Raw genomic sequence first — 23,103 nt, forward strand, 5'->3', positions numbered from 1 at the left:
GAGAAACCATTGCATCTCTGAGAAAAACGGGACAGTCAATTCTATCGATGACGATATCTGCTATTATGAAAGTGTGTGATATTTCCCGTCGCACTTGTATTGTGTCTAGACGTATTAGTAACCCGTGACTTTCATAATTCGGTAGTTGATGAAAATCGTTCCACGGCAATCGGCGAAGAGCGAAGCGAACAAATCAAAAAATAGATACTCTGAAATCGAATGAAGTTAACATAAACGACCAGGACGTAATTTTCTCACGATTTTACGATAATACAACTCACACATAATTTTATATTTTTTTATTGTTTTCTGTTGATTACTTTTTTACTAAACAAATTCTGTTTTTTTATTTTCACTTTTTTTCCTGCAGTTTTGTTTTGTGTGTGTCATTTAGCTGGATTATACCATAAGGTCAATAAAATAACAATAAACATCATTTCGGTGACATTTTTTTCTGACTGTATTCGAGCAGCAAGGCGCTGTCTAACTTCCAATTTCTGCTGTAAATTGCCTTCCGAACGTGTAATGTCTTCGGATTGTTAGAATAAGTGATTTTGTGATTCAAATTTGTTGTATTCGCATCAGCATCAAACATAAGATTCAGATTGATATGAAACTGATACTTTAATTTGACAGAAGGCAAATCAATTTTTTCAATGGTATGTTGAGTATTTTTTCCGGTAAAATTTGGTTTCGAATTAATTGATTTTTATTTGAAAAGAAATAAGTAATTGAGTTATCCTATGGTGGGGATTAAATGTAATTTTCATCCCATTTGCGATTTTACTTCAAAATTTTACGCTTTACTAGCAATGCTCTCTCTCTCTACTTCCAATTGATGTTTATTTGAGTTATTTTGTTTCGTTTGTCGGTCTTAAAAAGGAGAATTTAGCTGCTTCCATTAACGGAATATATCTAAATAAATTAGTTCTAGCTTTATACAGAGTTGATTTTTATCAATAACATGATTTTTTTTTTCAAATAGGTTTGCGGTTTTCCCTGTCCTCAGCGAACGCAGTGAACACGCTTCGTTTCTCAGCAGCTCATATGTGCGTGTATGACAAGTGAATGAGGGTGACTCGAGTAATACTTCTTTGAGGGAAAATTTTGTTGTTGCAGGCTATTGGCAAGTTTGGGATCAAAACCACAGTGAGGAGAACACTGAGGACGTTTTCAAAGCGGTCAGCATTCATTCAGGCCGAAAGGGGTTGAAACCCTTTTTTTTCTTGTTGTTGATCGATCATAATGAGTTTGAATCAAGCGCCACAATTCTCCTTTTTAATGTGACTCAACCGAATAGTTCCGGATCCGTTTCATTGTTTACCATTAAAGAATAGTAGCTTATCTTAATAGTTAACTTCCCTAAAGAACGTGAGTCAAGTGTAAGGACTATAACGATGTGAGATGTGATCGTATCGTGTTGCTGTTCGAGTAGGTTTGGTTTAAGCAGAAATTAAGCGGAAGGTTAGCATCTATTTTCTTCACAGCGGCTGAATGAAATCTTCGTGGGAAAACTTTTAGTGCATTCGCTCCACTAAACACATCTGGGATTTTTTATTTACGGAACAGTACAAGGAGAGTTTGTTGTGAAGTAAAATGTTTTCAAAGTATCTTGCCTTCAAAGCAGCGACTTGAAACATTTATTTTCAAATCTAATCCTTATTGTTGTATCAATTGCATCAAAAAGCTGTTTTTTTTTCTCGGATGAAGTTTGGCAAATGCGACCAGCTCAAACCAAACCATAGAAAAGCAAACACTCGACCGACCCTTCACTCCCACGTTCGACCTTATCACTGGACTGCTAATCTGATAGAATCTATACATTGAAGGATGCCTGAACAATATCTTAGTTTAACAATTAATTTTTCTTTTTCTCGTTCTTCATAACGTGCGTCAGTATTTTCACAAGTATTCGTATGGTAGTATTAGTAAACAATATAAAAAAGTACATCGTTCAGTATCGTTCTCTGTGTAGGGTTTTGTGTGCATGTGTTTGTGAGTGTCTCATAAGTTTTACAAGGATTTAAAGCCCTTCGCTCTCCTTTCTGCCCATAATCTTTCATGCTTCCAATTCAGAACGCACTGGCGTCCGGTAATAATTTACAGAAAAGCAAATAACAAAAATAAGGATTTATTTGTCTATCGTCATCCTTTTCCCTCGTGGTTTACAATATGCAAAAAAAAGTAAACAGACTACTAATCATACTTTCAACACCTGATAATTTCTGGACTGGCCTCTCCCGTTACAATGTGCCTGCTTCTGCAGCTGGCAAGTGGCAAGAGACTCGTTTGAGGAAGAAGTCAATCGATTTCACATTTCAATTTATACACATCCACATTCACACGTGTGTCGCATTTTTTTTTGTTTGTCTCAGTGTCTCTTCTCAATTCAATTATTAAAGCATCCTACAATCGTACTATGTTTAAGCTTAAATAGTTTTTTTTTCTCATTATAATTACAGTGAACCTCTTTTTTACGGCGCTTATGTTCCAATTCGGTTCATCTTTTCCTAGGCAAAATCTTATGCCCTAACCAATCAGTTGCAGTTACGAATCTCGATATTGACGCTGTTTTTTTTTCGCCTTGCTGCTAGACTGCGTTTTCTTTTACTAAGGTTGTTATTCCTATATCTAGAATTTGTGTTCGCAGAGGGTCCTTTCCGGAATGGCACATACACCCGCTTTACGCTCGCTGATTACTGTTTCTGGCGAAACAATTTTAATTTTCTTCTGAGGGAGAAAAGGCATAATTTTCTCGATTTACTGTACAAAAATAACACTGCGCAGTGTAAGAACCATCGACCTGGAAAGTAACCCCTCAGCATTAGTTATTTGCAAATTTCCTACCCAGAGTAGTGTCCGTAACTTGCTGTCGAGTCGAAAGATTACTTTTCACTCTGATTTTGTTTTTTTTTATTCTTAAACCATCGATTTTGTCCGTGTACCATTTTACTGATAGTCGGTATCACACACGATCAGTTTCCGTTTTCTTCCCGCTGTCGATAAAGTTGGTGCTGCTGCTACTGCTGCGGCGGCAACGGTTGGCCATCATCATTGGCCAGTTTGCGTTTGAGGTGCCGCGAGACGTATCGGAACCGAGATTTGTCATAGTTGAGCGGTGGCGGTGTAGCAGTCCCAGTCATCGTCATCACCGTCTTGGCGCCAGTTTCGTCCGTCGTCATCGTCGTCGTTGTTGTTCGTGTTGAATGATGATTGTTGATAGTATTGTTGCTGTTGCTGTTGCTATTCCGACCGTCTTTTGTCCACACTAAATTAGTGTACTTGGTACGAGCAGATGCTTTAGTTGCAGAATTAGTAGCGCGTTTGAAAGCGGCATCTGGACGACGTCTTGCTGCTCCTACCGTGGCGGTATACGTCGTGTTGCGCGAATTTTCCTGCGAGCCTGCTGCAGCGTCGTTTGGCCTGGCATAGCTGTGGCTCTGTAAAGGGAAGAGAAGAATTAGACGTTGCTTAAGAACCAAGTATCGTTAGAGCAAACGAAAGTGTTTCGAGCATATTGAACGGATTGTTTTCGTTAAATTTCATTGCCTAATGTAGATTCTATACGACAAAACATTACTATATAGGGTAACGGTACCCCCTTCATTATATACACAAAAACCATCAGTAATAGTAAGATCTGCTGTCTCAGATCGATGGTCGATGGATTGACTTCAAGAGTATGATGAAATTATAAGCATTCGCTTCGAGTTTTTGCGTCACTACAACAAAGGTATTGAACTACTTTTTCTGCGGTATAGCTTCTTATTTCAGAGGGAAAGATTTTATCACTTTTTATTGATTGAAAGTCCAATTAATTCGTAAAACTTCAACAAAATATCGACTTATTTGCAGATATAAAATGTACTGATTTTCGGATATTGCCAAATCAATTTGAAGTATTCACAGAAACTTAGTTTTAGATCAAACCAATATTTATGTTTATGTTCAAACAGATTACACTTCATTACCAAGTTATCTTTATTTGGACATGACGATAATGAAAAAAATGTAACCAATTGCTGTCGACCAATTTCGTTTTTTAATACAACAAATAAAAACCCAAGGGCAATTTGACGATACTAAATTAATACTAGTCCGAACGGAGTACACCGAAATGAAAATCTTATTTATATTCATTAGATTTGTCATATGAATCATATGCAGAATATAATTCATAGACATTATATGGAAACTTATAATCTTTCTTTAATGTGTACGTCAAATTTAAATGGACGTTATCATAATGAAAGTTAAAAAAAATATCCCATATAATTTATATGGAAATCCAATGAAAGTCGTGAATAGTGGTGTCCTGGATAGTCATCAACTGCTCCAGACCATTTTTTCAGGAAGTTTCGCATCTCAATGTAAATTTAAATCGCTGACAAGACAGCTCATCCAACTTCGTTCAAGGATATGCGTTAACGGACCATGAAATATATATCCGGTACATATCATTACTCTATCTGTCTAGTAAGATTGATTGTTTTATTTTCAGTCTCGGGATCTCACTTCTCTTTCGCAAATATCATGAGGTGCTCCCTTACCGAATGGAATACTAGTATAGCTTGAATCCTCAAAGAAAAGTAGTAGTTGGCAATTATCTGCTATTCGTATGACCTATATTGAAAGTTATATATATATATATATATATATATATATATATATATATATATATATATATATATATATATATATATATATATATATATATATATATATATATATATATATATATATATATATATATATATATATATATATATATATATATAAATTTTATAAAACTAGTCATATGGTATATATGAACCTATATAAATAAATTCGAAGTGAATATAATATGCGCCTCCTAAATTGTTCCAATGTATGTTGTGCGGATATCTAGTAATGTTTATAAGACGAGCCAATAAATTTGACTCAGACTGGAAATTTCATTCGTTATATGGAAATCCTGTAAAAATAACGTTAAGAAGAGTTTTAAGTTTCATAAGATTATCTCATATATTTAACATGATGTTGAACACATCTTGTAACTATGATTGGAAATGCTAATAGTGCAAAATCATTAGAATATCATATAATGTGAAAAAGAAAATTTAGCTCAGTGTACGGTCACTTCACCGACGGTCTTTAGGCATACGACCAATTGGAATAAAGGTCATTTGGCATAAACACCAGCATAGAGGTCACTTGGCATACGGCAATTCCGGAAACAATATTCTCCGGAAATTCCTGTGAATTAACATAAGTAATTGATTTTGTAGTTTAAAAAAACCTTTTACTCGTGGGAGCAACGGGCACTTCGGCGTCCCAAAGACTTAATTGGACAAATTGGCTCAAGTGGCATGATCCTCTCATGATTTGGAAATTTGTGCCGAAATATATTCTAATTACCTTCAAAAACCTATAGATTTCATATGTCAATTGATGTTAAATATGAAATTGAATATTCCTTTTTTCTTCATATTATTTTTGGTACTTTATATGTTGGGTAGACCGAGCGAACGGGTGGATTGCAGGTTTGCCTGCGAGGGGCCTCTGCTTCCAACAGTAAGTCGGCGGCCAACCCACTTTCGGAAGCGACGGCAAACCATCCAACCATTCTACCCCTGTATACCAAATGACAGTATGCCTAATGACCTTTATGCCAAATGTCTTTATGTCAAATTACCTTTATTCCAATTGACCGTTTATTATCCAAAACGATGCGGGGTAACCGGATTAGACATTTCAAAATCTCTGTAAATTAGAACAAATTGTATTAAGCAACATGTTGATCTGTTGTACCAAACTTCCAAATACCCATTATGCCAAACGGTATTATGTCAAACGGGGTAACCCCTATGGTACTGTTATGAGTTTTGGCCACCTTCGTCAGTGTTTACGTTATAATGCTCATAAGTAGTGACCAGAGTGTAAATCTGTATGAAGTGTGATCAATGACGCTTATAGAATTCGAGTCTGTTATGCAGACTGGGCTGAAAAGTCCCGGTCTAACACATAAATGAAGCTAGTTTTATTGCAGTCACCTTTCTTTCAGTCAATACTAACCTTTAAAAGACAGCTGTTAAAATTTCATAATATTCTATTCATTGGTTTGTAAGTTATTGTCCTAAAAGTGGCGCTACTTTTGTTATTTTCAGAATAATGGATCAAAAACAATTTCGTGTTTTAATTTTACACTGCTTCTTGATGGGAAGAAATCCGTTCGAGCGAAGCAATGGCTTGAAAAGAGTGATGGAGTTGAGTTATCCGCTCCACCAGAGCCACTATAAAACGTTGGTTTGCTGACTTCAAACTTGGTCGTAGACATCGAAGCGCCCGAAAGCACAACTATCGGTTGGAAAGGTAAGGTTCGGTAGTTTGGGGTGTGCGTGGTGTAATGTTTATCGACTATCTCGAGAAAGGAAATGCCATTAGCGTTATTGGAGCGTTTAAAGGCTGAAATTGCAAAGAAACGACCGCATATGGTAAAGAAAAAAATTTTGATTCATCAAAACAACGCACCGTGTCACAAATCAATCAAAACAGTGGCAAAACTACATGAATTGAACTTCGAGTTTTGCCCACTTCCCCTGTATTCGCCGGATTTGGCTTCCAGCGACTACTGGCTGTTCGCAAAACTGAAAAAAATTCCATTCCAGTTGATATACGTGTCTAATCGCCACTGTTGGCTACTTTAATTTGACAGTTACATCGTATCTGGCTAGCGTCGTTAAAAAAGTTTACTCTAGAAACTACTCAAAATAACACCGAAAGTTATTCACAACAGCGTCTACGATCGTCTGTACACCGCACTAATAATGTTGTAAACGGTGTTGTCGGCTCACAATCGAGTATCATCTGACCTTAATTTGAATACCAGTAAACATTTTGAGTAGTATCAGAAATTACTGCCTCGAACACGTCAAGGTAAAAGAAAGATACGTTGAGTACGAATAGCTACAAACGTAATCAAATCACTGGATGTTGTCAAACGTGAACATTATTGGGTGTGAAACGACCTTGACAAAACCTCACAAAATGTGTTTGGTGTACCTTATTATACCAGCTAGTTTTTAATAGTTTACATATTTACGGTAAATTATTTCTCTCTGTTCCATGTCAGATTAAATTGTTCAATCGAATTCGATGAAATTGTGTTGGGTTCTCTCTAAACAATGCTGGAGATAGCGAATAACATAAGGATCAGGTTGGGTCAAACTAATCCCAATAAATAGAGGAAGAGATCAGCTACTGAGTGTATGTAGTTGTGTATATTGTTTGTTATATGAAGCTTCACAGCAGGCATGACATAAAGTTTGACATCTTTAATCATCACCATCTTCAAAACATTCTGTCATTTGAGCGCTATTTGTTTTGTTAATAGTAAGTTGAAAATTTTACCTCAGCTAAAATGGAATTGAGTCGTGAACATTTTCGTGCAATGATTTATTGCGATTTTCTTCGTGGATTATCAAGACAAGAGTGCTCCAATCAACTTAGTTCAACTTTTGTCAGTGTAGCACAATCCTATGCGACTGTAACAAAAAGTAGTATAACCGACGAATTCAAAGAAGGTCGTCCAAAATCAGTTGTTTTGCCAAAAAACATCGGCGCTGTGAAAAATCAGACCAAGTGACGTACCGTGGAATGAAGGCAGCCTTGGGCATTAGTGTGAAAAGTTTTTATGTTATTTTGCATGACCATTTAGTCGTGAAAAAAATGGTTCACGTTAGATTCCACACAATTTGACAATCGCTCAAAAAACCTCGTGTCGATTGGTGCAAAAAAATGCTGAAAAAAATTTATCGTGAAACTTCAAATTTGGTCTATAACATCTACACAGGTGACGAAACATGGATTTAGTCATATGAGCCCGAAACTAAACAGCAGTCGACTGTATGGGTGTTACAAGAAGAACTAAATCCAACAAAAGCTGTTCGCGCTCGAAGCACTTCAAAGAAACTGGTGGCTTGTTTTTTCAGTATTAGCGGACATATCGCTACCGTTGCTTTAGATTGAAATACCACCATTTGTTTGTTAGCAGTTTTGCGTGAAATAAGTAAAATATACGCAAAACGCTAATTCATTATTCATCACGTTAAAACAAGCTCTCACACATCGGCACATTGCACCACTTACGCATATATGATTTAGTTCAAATTTTTTCATAGGAACTTTTTTTGATGTGCTTAAACTTTTGAACACTACCGCTTTAGAAAATTAGAGATGACCTCTAAATCTTGGCACCCTAGAATACATGTACGGTGCTGCGCTGTTTCATACGAATTTCCTCTGAAATGAACTTTGTGTCACATCTTCCGGGTAGCTCAATGTCAAAGCAGTTTCACGGATTGGAGATAATAAGCAGGTCATTGTCCAAGATTTCATTTTTCGACGAGTTTTAATTATATTTTATGACGAATTTTATGATATCGAAAAGCTATGAAACGCCACCGCTGACTTATACTGTTTAAAAAAAATCGTATTAGAGCTTTTTTTCAAAAACGCATGACGAACTGGAGTAATCCATAAATGTTATGAATCATTTTTTTGATAATACGCATATGGAATGGACTCCAAAAGGCTGGTCAATTTTGGAGATGAGTATATACAATAAATACACGCTATAGGTAGATAGTTAATGTGCAACACAGCTTCGCAATGATATTAGCAACTAACAAATATTGTCTGTATGGTATTTCAATGATTTGTCGAACTAAAATAAAAACACACAATCCATTCATTAGCACACTACAAACAACTAAATAAGGAAGTAAATTATATTATTAAATGAATGTGATAAATGATGATCATGGTAATACTTACGCGAACGGATTCTGTTGGGGCATAGCTCCGGCGCCAAACTGGAATGCCGGTGCGGCAACGGGTGCAGCCTAAATTCGTACACAGAGATACACACCCCGGGGAAGAAAGCGAGTCGGGAGAGAGAGAGAAAAAAAACGAAAATACGAAATCGATGATGCATTGTTTTAGTCCAAAAATATTTGTCGTGTTCGGGTGATGGGATTCAGGAGAAGTCAAGTGAAGCAAAAAAGGGATGTAAAGACAGAGCCAAATAAAAGATGTGCAAAAAGCATTTACACAAATACATGTTTTTTTTTTGCGAATAGAAAGATAATGTAATGGACGGTGTGTGGTGGTGGTTTGCCGATTATCGGTCGATGAGGGATGAGACCTAGTGATAATCACTTAGATAAGACAAATGGTGCTGATAGAACAAAAAAAAAGCTTCGTGCGTGTGGCGAAAAATTTTGAATACAGTCGATTATCAACAGAAATTGAAAAAAAAACAGATTCTACCAAACTGCTCACGCCGATGAGTTATGGAATTTAATGAAACAAAAATGAACGTTGTTGATCGAAGGCAGATTAGACTTTAAATGCAATTTTCTTTGAAAATATCTATGTGATCGGCTCTTAGAGAAGCTTATGTATGTTTTGTAATGAATCCAATTCGTGAGCACTCTTTAAATAACTTTCTTCCTGGATGGTTGCATTACTGGTCAAGTATTCTATCATTTAAACTTTGAAAGTTGAGGTCTCGTGATTGTGACGATGGCTTCCAACACTCATGCTAGACGGCGATTTATTCAACTAGAAATTTCTCAATTCCCCAACGCTTGAAGTCAACCCCCTGCGTGTTGAATAACCAGGAACCTTCACAAAATTCTAATCCCATCAAATGCGTTCCGTTTCGCCTTGTCCTGTTTGTGGTGCGCCACTACAGTGCTAGTGATTCCATCGAGGCCATCAGCATGATCCATGATAAAGGAACATTCAAAACCACACAAGGTTGTTGTTAGTAAATGTGAGTATAAAAGGTGCAATGGTGCAATTTCGTTACCGTTCTAAGAAGTTAGTACAACACTAAAGGTGAGCAGCAAACCATGGCACGAGCACGTATGCAAATGAGACTAAAATGACCGCACGTGATTGATTACCGATTAAATCTATGCAAATTGTTACAAAAGACAGCCGGGGCCACAACAATCAACAACGTTCACGCTTTCGATATTACCATCCAAAAAAATAACAATGAAATAAGAGAAAACATGCACATACTTCCGCCATTCCGCTGATTCCGATACCCGGTATGGCCGGGGATGGCGTGCCTCCGCCAAAGTTGAAAATTCCACCGACGACACCACCGGGATTGGATAGGTTCTGGTTGCTTCCGAAGGTAAAGGGAGCCGACTATTCGGAGAGGGTGGGTGCCGACGAATAACCGTGCGAGTATGTTAGCGCGCGCAAAAAAGGAAAAGTCATTGAGTCGCGGATTCCGGAGGGCGCGGAGGGTAGAAAGAAATTGATTATTAAAAGTTCTTGCAATCATTGTTTTTAGTACGTGGAAAACGACTGATTGTTACTGGATTAGAGGTGGTGGATGCGAAGTAAACCAAAGCGCTTACCGATTGTCCGGGATTCGAGCCGGCGGTGAAGTTGAAACTCGGTGCTGAATGTGCCGAGAATGAGAACGGTTTCACGGCGTTGTCATTGTTGTTATTGTTATTGCTGTTGGCACCGAACTGGAACGGCTAATAAAAAAAAATATACAGGAGGTTCCACATTAGATTCCAGAATAACTCATCGGATTGGTACTTACCGCCGCTGATTGATTATTTACACTGGAACTTGAGCCGAACTCGAACGGTTTTTTCGTCTGTGGTTCATCGGTTGACGGGACATTCGATGCCGGTACCACGGGAGCACCAAATGGACTACTGGCACTGTTTGCTCCTCCGAAAACGGCTGGGGCAATACCGAAAGCCGGGGCTTGATTTGCGCTGGTGGCCGTGTTCGAGCCGAAAGCGGATACCGACGATTGGCCAAATATTGATCCGGCTTGGGAACTGGCCGACTGTGAAGCCCCACCGAATGTGCTGGAACCGAACGTTGCCGTATTGTTGCTGGCACTGTTTGCTCCGAATCCACCGAATGATGAACTGTTGGTGTTCGAGGAGGGACTACCGAAAACAGATTTAGCAGAAGACGCCGCAGCAGCTCCAAAAACTGGCGCACTACCGGCGGCTGCCGTAGGATTGTTCGCACCGAAGGTAAATGCAGATGTTGTGGACTCCGCTGGTTTGGGTGGCGCCGACAAAGACGAACCACCGAACGAGAATCCCGATGGTCCGCTGGAGGTTGCACCTCCGAAAATGGAGTTTCCCGCTGAAGACGTGGCGATATTACTGGCTCCAAACGTACCAAACGTTGGTTTATTATCGGACGATGTCGCCGCTACGGAGGACACTGCTGCTGTTGCTGCTCCGAAGGAAGAAGCTGGTCGCTTCGTCGGTTGACTACTTTGACCAAAGACAAAGTTAGTAGTGGTAGTAGTAGACGTAGCAGCATTGGCATTAGACGGGTCAGTTGTTTTCGACGTGTTTGCGCCAAAACTAAACGATGGTGCAACGGTTGCAGTAGTAGTTAGGTTTGAACCGCTAGCCGCCACTGATGGAGTTGTTGTACCGAAGCTAAAGCTGGGCGTTATTGAAGGTCCGGTCGGCTTTTGAGCACCTACAGGTAGCAACAAGGGAAAGTTAGGACATTTCAATACTAGACTATTAAAATTTGATAAACTTACCACCAAAGATAGGAACACTGGGTACGGCAGGTGCTGCCGCGGGCGATACTTTAGCAATAGCTGCCGCACCAGTTGACGTTGTTGTCTCTGCGACTGCGGCGGCGGTAGATGTTTTGGGTGAACCAAAGGAAAACGCTACATCGGATTTTACCATACCAGACGCTTTCGCTCCCGATGGTGAACCAAAACTGAAAGCAGCGGCGGGTGTTGTAGATGTAGCGGGACTCGAAGAAATGGCCGGTTTCGAGACAGTATTCGGATGCACTGCTTCTGTTCTAGGTGTTGCAGCAATTACCGGAGAAGTGGTTGAAACAGTTGAAGATGCTGTTGCTGCTGCTGCTTCCGTAGGTTTGCCGAAAGTAAAACCCGTACTTTTCGAAGCATCCGAGGATTTCAACACAGCACCGGTAATCGCTGATGGCGAACCAAACGTAAATCCACTCGTTGTGGTGGTTGTTGATGTTACCGTTTCTGACTTTTTAGATCCGTCAGTCATCGGTTTGGCACCGAACGAGAATCCACCGGATTCGAACGAAGATACAGCTTTTACTTCACTACCTTTCGTAGGGCCACTATTGTCTGGCACATCCAAGGAGGAAACAGCAGATTTTGAACCAAAACTGAATCCACTTGATGGCGCGACACTGACTACCGTACTGCTGCCAAACGTGATTTTTGATTTCTCCTCCGCACTGCTAGCAGCAGTAGTGGTTGCAGCAACAGCACCGAACCTAAAACCACCAGCAGGAGCAGAACCTGAAGAACTGGTCGATACACCAAAAATGAATCCCGTTTTTGGTTGCGTATCTTTCGCATCCACCGATGATGAGGAGGATGATCCAAAGGTAAATTTCGTACCACTCGCGCCTGCAGTAACGATCGGAGTTTTGCTCCCAAACGAGAACGATGGCGCATCGTCTGGAGTTGAGCCTGGTTTGGCTTGCTCGCAACATGCACACTTCGATCTGGAAGCTTCATTGCGTGTCATACAGGCACTGCACTCCCACTTGTTGGCAGACTGTTGCGCTGCCAGTGCCTTGAACGCTTTATCCGTAGATGTTGTCGATGTGACAGGCATCGAAAACATTGATTTCACCGCTGCCGGTACAGCCGGTACAGTGCTTGACTCAGTCGGTGCTGCACCCGGTTTTGGTTTTTCACAGCAAGCACATTTCATCTTGTCCGAATCGTTTCTGGTCATACAGTCGGAACATTCCCATTTTGCAGATTGTTGCGCCACGAGTGCTTTAAATCCACTGTCGGATGTGACTGGAAGCGATTTGCTAGCCGTGACAAAAGCGAATCCACTCTTCGGTGCCTCGGTGTCTGCTGGTTTACTGCCAGGTTTGGGCGTTTCACAAGCAACACACTTGTTCTTGTCTGGGTCGTTTCTAACCATGCAAGTTCCGCATTCCCACTTGTTCGAACCGGTCAGTTTGAATGCATTTCCAAAACTTGCAGTGGTTGTACTAGAAGTGACCGTTTTCGACAACGCATCCAAACAGCTACCAGATTTCAGCTCTGGTATAGCTGGACTTTTCAGTGCATCCAAACAGCTACCACTTTTCAGAGGTAACGGTGCTTTGCTGGAAGCACCAACCGGTGCCGTCACTGCAACTGTATCTGCCGATACATTCGGTTTGGCCATAAGAGGATCAAACTGAATTCCGGTCAGTTTGGTGACGTTCGTTTTCGGAACACTCTTACCAGCTCCGATGGGTTCCGGATCGCTGAACTTGAAATGATTCTGAACCTTGGCGTTTGCCGCGGTCAAAGATGAATTGGCCAGTAGAGCAAGCTTTGTTGGGGCTGAAAATTTATACACATTGTTGCCGCTGAGTGGTGACACGCTGATGGTGCTGCTGTTATTACTGTTGTAACCGCTACTCAAGCTGCTACGGACGATCGCGGTCGTTTCTGGAAGATGGTCTATGCAGAAAAAAAAGAAAATGATGATGAGAATTCTTTCGAACCATTCGAAATAGTCATTTGTTGTACAGGTTAGAGAGACAAATGCCGCAATCCGTTCGCAAAGCGTTTTAAAATTATTTGATGGATTGGAAGATTATAAACGTCTTATCCGATATTTGTCCGAGAAACTTCATAAATTTTATTCATATGATATAAAATCAGACAGACCCTTCAAGGCTGTCTTGAAAGGCTTATCAAATGATCAAAGTACTGATGAATTCAACTAAAAGAATTGTTTGGTTTTGACCATTCCAGAGTAATACTTATGAAAATAAGAACGAATGGTACTTATAAACCACGCTCTGAAATTTCCCATGAACTTTACTTAATACACTTCAATCGAAGTGATGTAAACAATTTGAAAACTTTAGAAAAGGTACGTTACATTAAAAATTTATTGGGAACATTATAAATGGCATAATCGTATTGCAAACTTAACGCAATGTCGTCGTTGCCAAGGCTTCGGCCATGGAAACAAAAATGGTCGGTGTTTGAATTGTGGTAAATCGCATTCGAAAGACGTTTGTCCAATGAATGAAACCACTGATAAATTTTCATGTTCAAATTGCGATGGAAATTATAAATCCAATTATTTGAAATGTCCTGTCAGCGAAAAAATTTTAAACGCTCGTTCGCTTAGACAACAAGTCAAATCAACGTCCTTAAATTTACAGAACATACCTGAAAATCAAAAAACCGTTACAAATGCCACGCCTAATTCTTCTAAGGCACTTATTTCTTCGAATTCAAAACAAAAAACAGGCACGCCTGCCAATTACTCTTCTAACGAAAACAATTTATTGACAGGTAGATCGACCTCGTCATCATCTTCTTCTAATTTAAGTTATGCTAGTATAACAGGTAGAAATCTACCACTTAATTCTTCTAATGTAAATAATCAAAACACAGGACCGCCTTGCAGTTCATCTTCTAACGAAAACAATTTATTAATAGGTAGATCGGCCAAATCTTCTTCTTCTAATGGCAGTCTACCTACAAATATTCCTTCAATGCCATTCGCTTCTTTAAACGAAGTCGATTTAGGCGATATAACTGAAAATAAAATAATCTGCCTACAAGATCAACATTTTCAAATGATCAACCGAATAAATTCGACTTCATAACATTTTGAAGCATTTCAAATCGGATGGCAATTTTCAAATAATATTATAATGAATTTAAAATTTAACAGTGATGTTAAATTATTATTATATTTTAAATAGGAATGCTCGATCTTTAAAATCGAGTGAAGATGAATTTTATAATTTTCTCAAAGTTCACAAAATTCATATTGCCATTGTGACAGAAACTTTTCTTAAACCAAATGTCAAATTGAAAAGCAATCCACATTATGTGGTTCATCGATTTAACAGGTTTACTGGAATGGGTGGTGGAGTTGCCATTTTTGTCCAACGGCACATCGAACATCGAATTTTACCTTCTTTCAATACTAAAGTTATTGAAAGCTTGGGAATCGAAGTTGAAACCATTCATGGAATTTATTTCATCGCTGAAGCATATTTGCCATTCCAATGCACCGGCGAACAATTAAATTTCTTCAAAGGCGATTCGCAAAAACTCACAAGATATCGACCGAAATTTTTCGTAATAGGGGACTTAAATGCTAAGCATGTCCAGTGGAATTGTAGACAAAATAACCGTAATGGTAAAATACTTCATAATCAACTCTCAGCTGGTTACTTCACAGTTCTTCATCCCAGTAATCCGACTTGTTTCTCTTCCGTGAAAAACCCGTCTACAATTGATCTGGTTCTAACGGATCAAAGTCACATTTGTAGCTGAACCGATTACACATGCTAACTTTGACTCAGATCATCTTCCTGTAACATTCAGACTTTTCAACGAAGCTATAATTAATCCAATTAGTTCTATATTCAACTATCATAGAGCTAATTGGTTGGATTACAGATCTCACATTGAAAATCATGTGGATCATGAAACTATTTTAGAAAATTCTGCGGACATCGACACAGCAATTGATAATTTGAATCATTACATTATCGAAGCTAGAAATCTTTCAGTTCACAAAGCTCAAACTAAATTAAATCCTCCTATCATCGATAACAATTATCAACTGCTCATTCGGTTGAAGAGTGTTCGTCGACGACAATATCAACGTTCTCTTGATCCTGCTATGAAAAACATAATTAAGGATTTACAAAAAGAAATTAAACATAGATTTACTCGTTTGCGAAATGAAAATTTTGCTAAAGAAGTTGGACAAATTAAACCATATTCTAAACCTTTCTGGAAACTTTCTAAGCTTCTTAATAAACCTCAGAAACCAATTCCTGCTCTCAAGGAAGAAAATCAAATACTTCTTATGACGAAAAAGCTCAAAAACTTGCTCAGCAGCTCGACAGTGTCCACAATTTTAATTTGAACGTTGTGAGTCCTATTGAAAATGAAGTCTCACTGAAATATGATTTTATTTCAACTCAAGTGTTAATACAAGATGACATTATTAAGACGAATTTTGAAGAAATTAAGTCAATTATTAGGAAACTTAAAAACATGAAAGCTCCTAGTAATGATGGAATCTTAAATATTCTTATTAAAAATCTTCCCGATGTTGCCTTGAGACTCCTGGTTAAAATGTTCAACAAGTGTTTTTCATTAGCTTACTTCCCAAAAAAATGGAAAAACGTTAAAGTAATTCCTATCCTCAAACCTGATAAAAATCCAGCAGAAACATCAAGTTATCGACCAATTAACTTACTTTCTTCTATCAGTAAACTGTTTGAAAACATTATCTTGTTGAGAATGATGTCTCATATAAATGAGAATTCAATTTTTTTACCAGAGCAGTTTGTATTTCGTCATGAACATTCAACTGCTCATCAACTTAACTTGTAAGAGTAACGAACATGATAAAAGCCAATAAATCTTCTGGGTTATCCACTGGAGTTGCTCTTCTAGACATAGAAAAGGCATTCGACAGTGTTTGGCACAAAGGTTTAATGGCAAAAATGTCTGATTTCCAGTTTCCTATTTATTTGATCAAAATGATTCAAAATTATTTAACTGATCGCACTCTTCAGGTTTGCTATCAGAATTGTAAATCTGAATTGCTACCCGTACGAGCCGGTGTTCCGCAGGGTTCGAGCGTAGCTCCAATCTTGTATAATATTTTCACTTCTGATCTTCCAAATCTACCCGTTGGTTGTCAGAAATCGCTATTCTGTGACGACACAAGTCTGTTAGCCACAGGTAGAAATCTAAGAGTGATCTGCAGTCGCCTACAAAGAAGTTTAAATATTTTCAGTGATAATCTGTCAAAATGGAAAATTAAACCAAATGCAGCAAAAACGCAATTAATTATCTTTCCTCATAAGACAAGAGCTTCTTTTCTTAAACCAAACAATAATTACATTCTCAAATTGAATGGCTTGGAAGTGACATGGTCTGATCAAGCTAAATACTTAGGTTTAACGTATGACAAAAACTCACTTTCAAGGATCACATTGAAGGAATTCAGGCGAAGTGTAATAAATATATTAAATGTTTAAATCCTCTTATAAACAAAAATTCTAAACTCTGTCTAAAAAACAAATTGTTAATTTATAAACAAATTTTCAGACCAGCCATGCTTTATGCAGTACCAATTTGGTCAAGTTGTTGTTCCACCAGGAAGAAAACGATTCAAATTATTCAGAATAAAATTCTGAAAATGATTTTGAAGCGTCCTCCCTGGTTTAGTACAAATGAGTTACACAGACTCACAAATATAGAACCATTAGATGTAATGTCACATAATATTATAAGCAAATTCCGACAAAAATCGATGCAATCTTCAATTGAATCGATTCGCTCTCTGTATTAGTAAGTTAGTATATAAGTTCCTTTTCCCCATTACACAATACAAGTAGGTTTAGAATTTTCCCTGAACAGAAATCTCAAAATTGCGGAAGCAAATGATGTCCTCATGGTAATAACCAAATCATGTATATAATAGGGCTGAAAAGTTACCACTTGTGGCTGAACACCCAATTTAAATCTCAATAATTTAATCTTAACTCATATTCCAATGAATAGTTATTTAAAAAAAAGACCAAAGCAATAGTTGTATGTTATAGGAGTTCTAGCTAAATAATCTGGCGTTACTCGGAATTTTTTCGTGATGGCAAGGGTGTGTTCTTTCTTCCATTCACCCCTTCAGTCATTTCCGGTTTTCAGCGAAAATCGTGTACTTTGCAGTGTTGATGTACAATCGAAGCTTACATTATTTTACCTTTTGGTGCTTGTATCTATAGTAGCTAGGGTTCCAAAGAGGTTCTGGGGTGTAATTACTTCAATTTATCATATTCTAGATACACTTTTCATAAAATATCAAGACAAAACATTTCTCCCTTACCTTTACCGCTGTTGGTCTCCTTTCGGGCTACATCTGCACTTCTCTTCAGCGCAGTTGATTCACTCGGCCCATTGCTGCCGGCACTCACCGGTGCCTGTAGTTTGATATCGAACTTAGGAACTGATTTCAGACCGGTCAGTTGAACATCCGGTAGGTGTACCTGCGGGGCCGAACTGTTGACAGTTCGCTCGGCAAGCGTATCATCCCGTACCCGATTCATTTTGTGTCGCATTTTGCTCGTATGTTTCACGTTGTTGTTGCTATCGTCGGTTCCACATTCCATCGGAAGTTTATACTCGGTCGGTTGGTTCAACACTGTTCTGCTAGACGATTCGGTCGCTAAACGACGCACCGATTCGGTGTTACTCTGAAGTCGTTTCATCTGCAACAGCTGCGACATGGTTGGGATTTGAAGCTCGGCGGTTGGGGGTTTATTAACGGAAGAAGAACTGCTATTGCCGGTCGCACTCGTGGGTCGACTGTACGGTGTTCGGGGACTAGACATTCTTATGCTACGGTTTATGCTGAGATCTTCCTCGTTAAACCGCTTGCGTGCTTGAACCAGACCGGGAACTTTGGCCGATGCAAGAGTACTGTTGAGGCTGAGACTGCTTCCCAGTTTGCGGGCTTCATTTAACGGACCCGAATATTGGTTCATGATTTCTAAGATACGTTTGGCTGTGTTCGAAAGTGCCGAAGTGTCGGAAGCGAGGCTCACGTTGGATGACGAGAAATTTGATAGTGACGATGAAGGTCGAATTTGGACTGGCATCCGCAGGGCCTTTTGACGAACGTCACGACGAGCCGTGTAAGCCGAAGCTCCCCCGTACATTGTTCTTCCGTTGTAAAATGGGGAATTCGCAAACAAGCTGCTATTACTGCTACCCAGTGAAGACGTACTCCCGTATATGGAAGCGTTGAATGTCGGTCTACCGCTGCCTCCCACATTCTTTGACGAAAATAGACTTTTCTCCGTTTCCAGATGCGATGAGAAACATAGATCACCCGTCGATCCTCCGACTCGGTACCGTTTGCTTCGATTGTTGCCCATGAAACCAGACAAACGACGATTCTCCATCGGTTCTGTTTGGCTCAAATTCAAATTGGACACACTGCTACTCTCGGAAGCACTTTCGTTTAAGTTTCCATTCGACAGGGCGTTATTTTGTGCTTCCTCACACGGTTCTGGTTCGCCTACATCTTCAGCTAAATCTTCGTTACTACTCTGTTGCTCGTTCATTCGTCTGAACGTCTTTTTCGTCCCGAAAATAGCAGCAGGAGGTTCTGACGTTGACCGATCAACGACCATCGGTGGAATATTTAACCGCTTGCGTTGACCAATCTCGCGAATGCTTCGTCGATGCCGGATTGAGGTGGACAAACTTGTATTTTGCTCCTGTTCCTCACTGATAGGTGCTACCACTGAGCCACGACTACTTGCGGCATCCGAAGAGGAAACCATCCCGAATAGCGACGTGGTTCGACTGGAGCTAGCGAATTGATTGAATTTTTGGTGAGACCCGGAAGTCTGCGGAGATGTAGAAGGTGTTGACGACGTAAACACGTTGCGAATATCACTTCTTGCGGCTTGGGAACCAACAGGAAGAGACCCGCGACGATCTATGGCGGATATGTTGAGACCACTAGGGCCCGGAAGGGCACTCAAGTCGTCATTGAAGTCAATTGCTGAGGTATTCTGTAAACAAAACCAAAACAAGCAATTTAGTCTTTAAAATGCGGTTATCAAAAAAAGCCTACTCACGAAATCAACATCCAATCGCGTTCGTTTACTGATTGGTGGTGCATGATCATTATCATCATCATCATCTTCGTCTGGTTGCTTCTCCTGAAAAGCCAGCGAATCCTCCGGGGGAATAAAGCGAGGTTCCTGTGTTCTCAGAAGATTACCATTGCGACCGGTCGGACTATTTCCCGCACTGGCGTTGTCACTGTCTCGAGGTCGCTTAGCTGCCACTGGTGAAAACCACTTGGACAGTGCATCGGGCAGAATGCTGGATACTCTTGATCGCACTTTCTTGATTATGGACTGCAAAACAAAACACGATCGACGAGAATTAGAAAATTTATATTGTAATGTGAACTGAAAACGAGGAAAGATGTTCCCCTTGACAAATGCAATTTACAGTAAAAATTTTCGAATAATAAAATTAAATGATCAATGCACTATTTTTTTCAAACACTTGAATTGTAACCGCTTGCATTCATAACAAATTTAGTTTCTTAACTTGCAAGATATGTGCTATATGTGCTGTATAGGATTTTTTTTTGAGAACGGCAATTTTCCGCCAAGTGTTTCAGCATTTGAGCTAATCGGTCTACTTTCTTAATTCAATCCATTGACTGAAAATGCAGGTTTTTCTATATCTATCACAATTCAACGATTACAAACAGATTTAGAAAAAAATGTTTAAATTATATACCATTGCCATATAAAATCAATTTAAATGAATAAAATGAAAAACCTCCAACTGGCAACCCTACCGTAATATGCACACATCCAAAGCTATTGCTGCATTAGTTTGTGTATACGTCGCAAGAGTTTTCAAGAAGCAAAGCAGAGTGGCGAAAGAAAAAGCCCAACACCACCAGCAAAAAAAGAAGAGCAAGAAGAAACCCCGTGTATGCGAAGGCAAAAAAAAAACGCTGACCATGAAGGATCGACAAAAATACAAGGATTCATTTCGTTATTCCATCGATCCTGCTCCACTTTGCCACAGGTTCAACGGCCAGCAGCAGTGCCGCGATAATATGCACTTGCGATCGGAGGAAAACACTTACACTGTTGGGATCATCGTCCAAATTACTGTCACTACTGCTAGTGTTGAGAGCTGCTGCTGGCGCTGCGGTTGCAGCAGCAGCAGCCATTGATGGCGATGGTGACGGACTGTCCTCGTTACTCCTGCTGCTGCTTGCTCTGGATCGCGCTTGAAACATAGTACTGTATTCCGAAAAAATAACGAAATTTGTTTCCCTGCGCTCACGAAGGGTTCTAATGACACGGGTTAGCACTTCCCTACTTCCATTTCGCTCTTAATTAATATTTTCTGGCTTATTCTTCCAAAACACACTTCTTGATCGCGCGGCCACACGCGAACTTAATTTTAGCTTTCTATGCTCCCTTCTGACTCGATTATTTGGTTATACCAGGCACGGTAAACCGCCTACATTTGCCGGTGGTCAAAGTCCGGACACTTTTCGCGCTGTAATCGTACGTTTCCAGTAGGTTTTTCTTCGTTTTTCCTCCTTAAAGAATATTTTTTCCGAGCTAAGTTTTCTTTTGCACACACGCACACGCGACGAAGAAGATTGTTCGCCTTCAGTTGTTCTTCGACTGTCAAATGCGGCCGTGGTATAGCTTTTTAAGCAAATAAACATGGCGGACGGGCGATGTTTAATTTGAATGAGATGCACCTATACAAAGCTTCTCGCGCGAGAACGTGACCAGTATACATTGTGCAAAATTAGCTCTTCATCGGGCCAGTGAGTTAGTGTTGCCTGATTCAATGCTAAGTGCAGTCGTCGTATTTCACTTGCTGTGGTTGGCGTTCATGAAAGCTTTTTTACCAATATGGATCGTGGGGGGTGGCGTCATACGCTTTATTTGAATGGACAGTTTGTTTGAAACGGAGACACACAATTCCAGACTTTTTCATATATTTGATTGAGCAGATCAGCTCACATGTTTCGCAAATAGTGTGTGGTCTCGTATGTACATTCTCGCTCAGCGCTTTCCAAATTGACCTACATTGTAACGAGTAATAAATTCTCACTCGACTAATCGTGTATGTTTTGTCGTTTTGACATGAATCGTCTTACTTTACTATGGGACGCATTTTCAAATTTCGCCTGTGATTTAATGGGTAGAACTTAATCGTGAATATCTCAAATTGCACTAAACGCAACGGCATAATTATTTCTCTATGTCATCAGGAATATGATTAGCATTTTATGATTTAATTTTCAATAATGCGAGCTAACCATAAATAACACAAACGCGGAATTTTCTGAAACTTTTGAAAACAATGAGGAAAACTCTTCGCACTTGTCTTTTACGCACCCGGATAACGGTTTTGAGGTAGTCAGGCACATTTCAGTCCCGATGTTTAACTATACGAGTACACATAAAAAAAATATTGTGCCAATAAAAATGTTCAGCTTTGCTTTTAAAAGGCTTCAAAAAATCATAAATTCAACCAGGAAAACTTTGAAAATATGTGTAAAATGTTTCAAATGCTTCTAATATTTACATCATATGCAGATATCTTTTGTATTGTTATGATTATTGTTATGATTACCAAAATGTGCTTTTAATTGAAAAGAACAGCATTTTACACCTAATGCAGAACCACTTCGAAAACAAAAGTTTTCCAGCTCTTAAATTGATAGTTTTTACTCTCTGCAGAAAAGAACCAACGAAAGCACTTAAATTTACCAACGATCTTCTTAAATTAAGCAAAGTTATTTTTTGTGTGTATAAAGGGTAACACATGGTTGAAATCGAACCTTCAACTAACAGCAGAAACAACAGACCTTCTGGGTGCAGTGGCGTACCTAGGAAAATTTGCGCCCGTGCATGGGCCTCAAACGTTTAGGTCGGAGACTAAATTCAGTACCTGGATTTTGGTTCACCTGAACGCCGAACTTAATTTCAAGTTTCAGAATTCAGCTTCAGAATTTGGTTGCAGAATACCGGCCACAATTTAAAACTAAGAATCTGAAGCTGAGTTCTAATTCTGAAACTTTATTTATTTAAATCTATTTCTTTGAATTATTTCTGAAACCAAATTCAAGGTATAAAGTTTAGGTCTGGATTATGGAACTAAATTCCACATCTAAACACCGAACCTGAAGTTGGAACTGATTTCTAAAACAGATTTTAATACCTGCATTCAATTTCAGAATTTTATTCCTGCATTCAAATATAGAATAAACCCAACTAACCAAAAGTTCGGATAAAAGGGACTGATTTGGCTTAAGCAGCTCTCAAAGTTAATCAATAGGATTCTAAGCAGCCCATTTTTTAAGTAATTATCCACACTTGAAAGTTCGCGCGACGCAGCGGAACGAACTTCTAAACTGCTTCTAGAATACATTGTTCAGCTTCTATGCAGCGAAAAAGTTCACGCGGAACTTGTTCTGTACT

The 23,103-nt window shown here is 39.2% G+C and overlaps 1 protein-coding gene across 3 annotated transcripts; it reads right to left on the minus strand.

Annotated features, from left to right (window-relative positions):
* Positions 1-284: 284 nt before the first annotated feature.
* LOC131425781 (nuclear pore complex protein Nup153) lies at positions 285-21,303 on the minus strand. 3 transcript variants are annotated; one of them, XM_058587930.1, is made up of 9 exons: positions 20,739-21,303; positions 19,702-19,986; positions 17,940-19,635; positions 11,594-13,522; positions 10,613-11,526; positions 10,419-10,544; positions 10,072-10,203; positions 8,815-8,882; positions 3,210-3,440 (listed from the first exon to the last, which is right to left on the minus strand). In XM_058587930.1, the coding sequence occupies exons 1-9, from the start codon at positions 20,892-20,894 to the stop codon at positions 3,359-3,361; spliced, it is 5,388 nt and encodes a 1,795-aa protein (XP_058443913.1). In that variant the 5' UTR covers positions 20,895-21,303; the 3' UTR covers positions 3,210-3,358. The 3 variants fall into 3 exon arrangements, with proteins under 3 accessions (XP_058443912.1, XP_058443913.1, XP_058443914.1); XM_058587929.1 differs by lacking the exon at positions 8,815-8,882 and having other exon boundaries at positions 285-3,440; XM_058587931.1 differs by lacking the exon at positions 10,072-10,203.
* Between the last annotated feature and the right edge of the window lie 1,800 nt (positions 21,304-23,103).

This window comes from Malaya genurostris, chromosome 1 (genome assembly GCF_030247185.1).
Source record: "Malaya genurostris strain Urasoe2022 chromosome 1, Malgen_1.1, whole genome shotgun sequence".
Taxonomy (NCBI): Eukaryota; Metazoa; Arthropoda; class Insecta; order Diptera; family Culicidae; genus Malaya; species Malaya genurostris.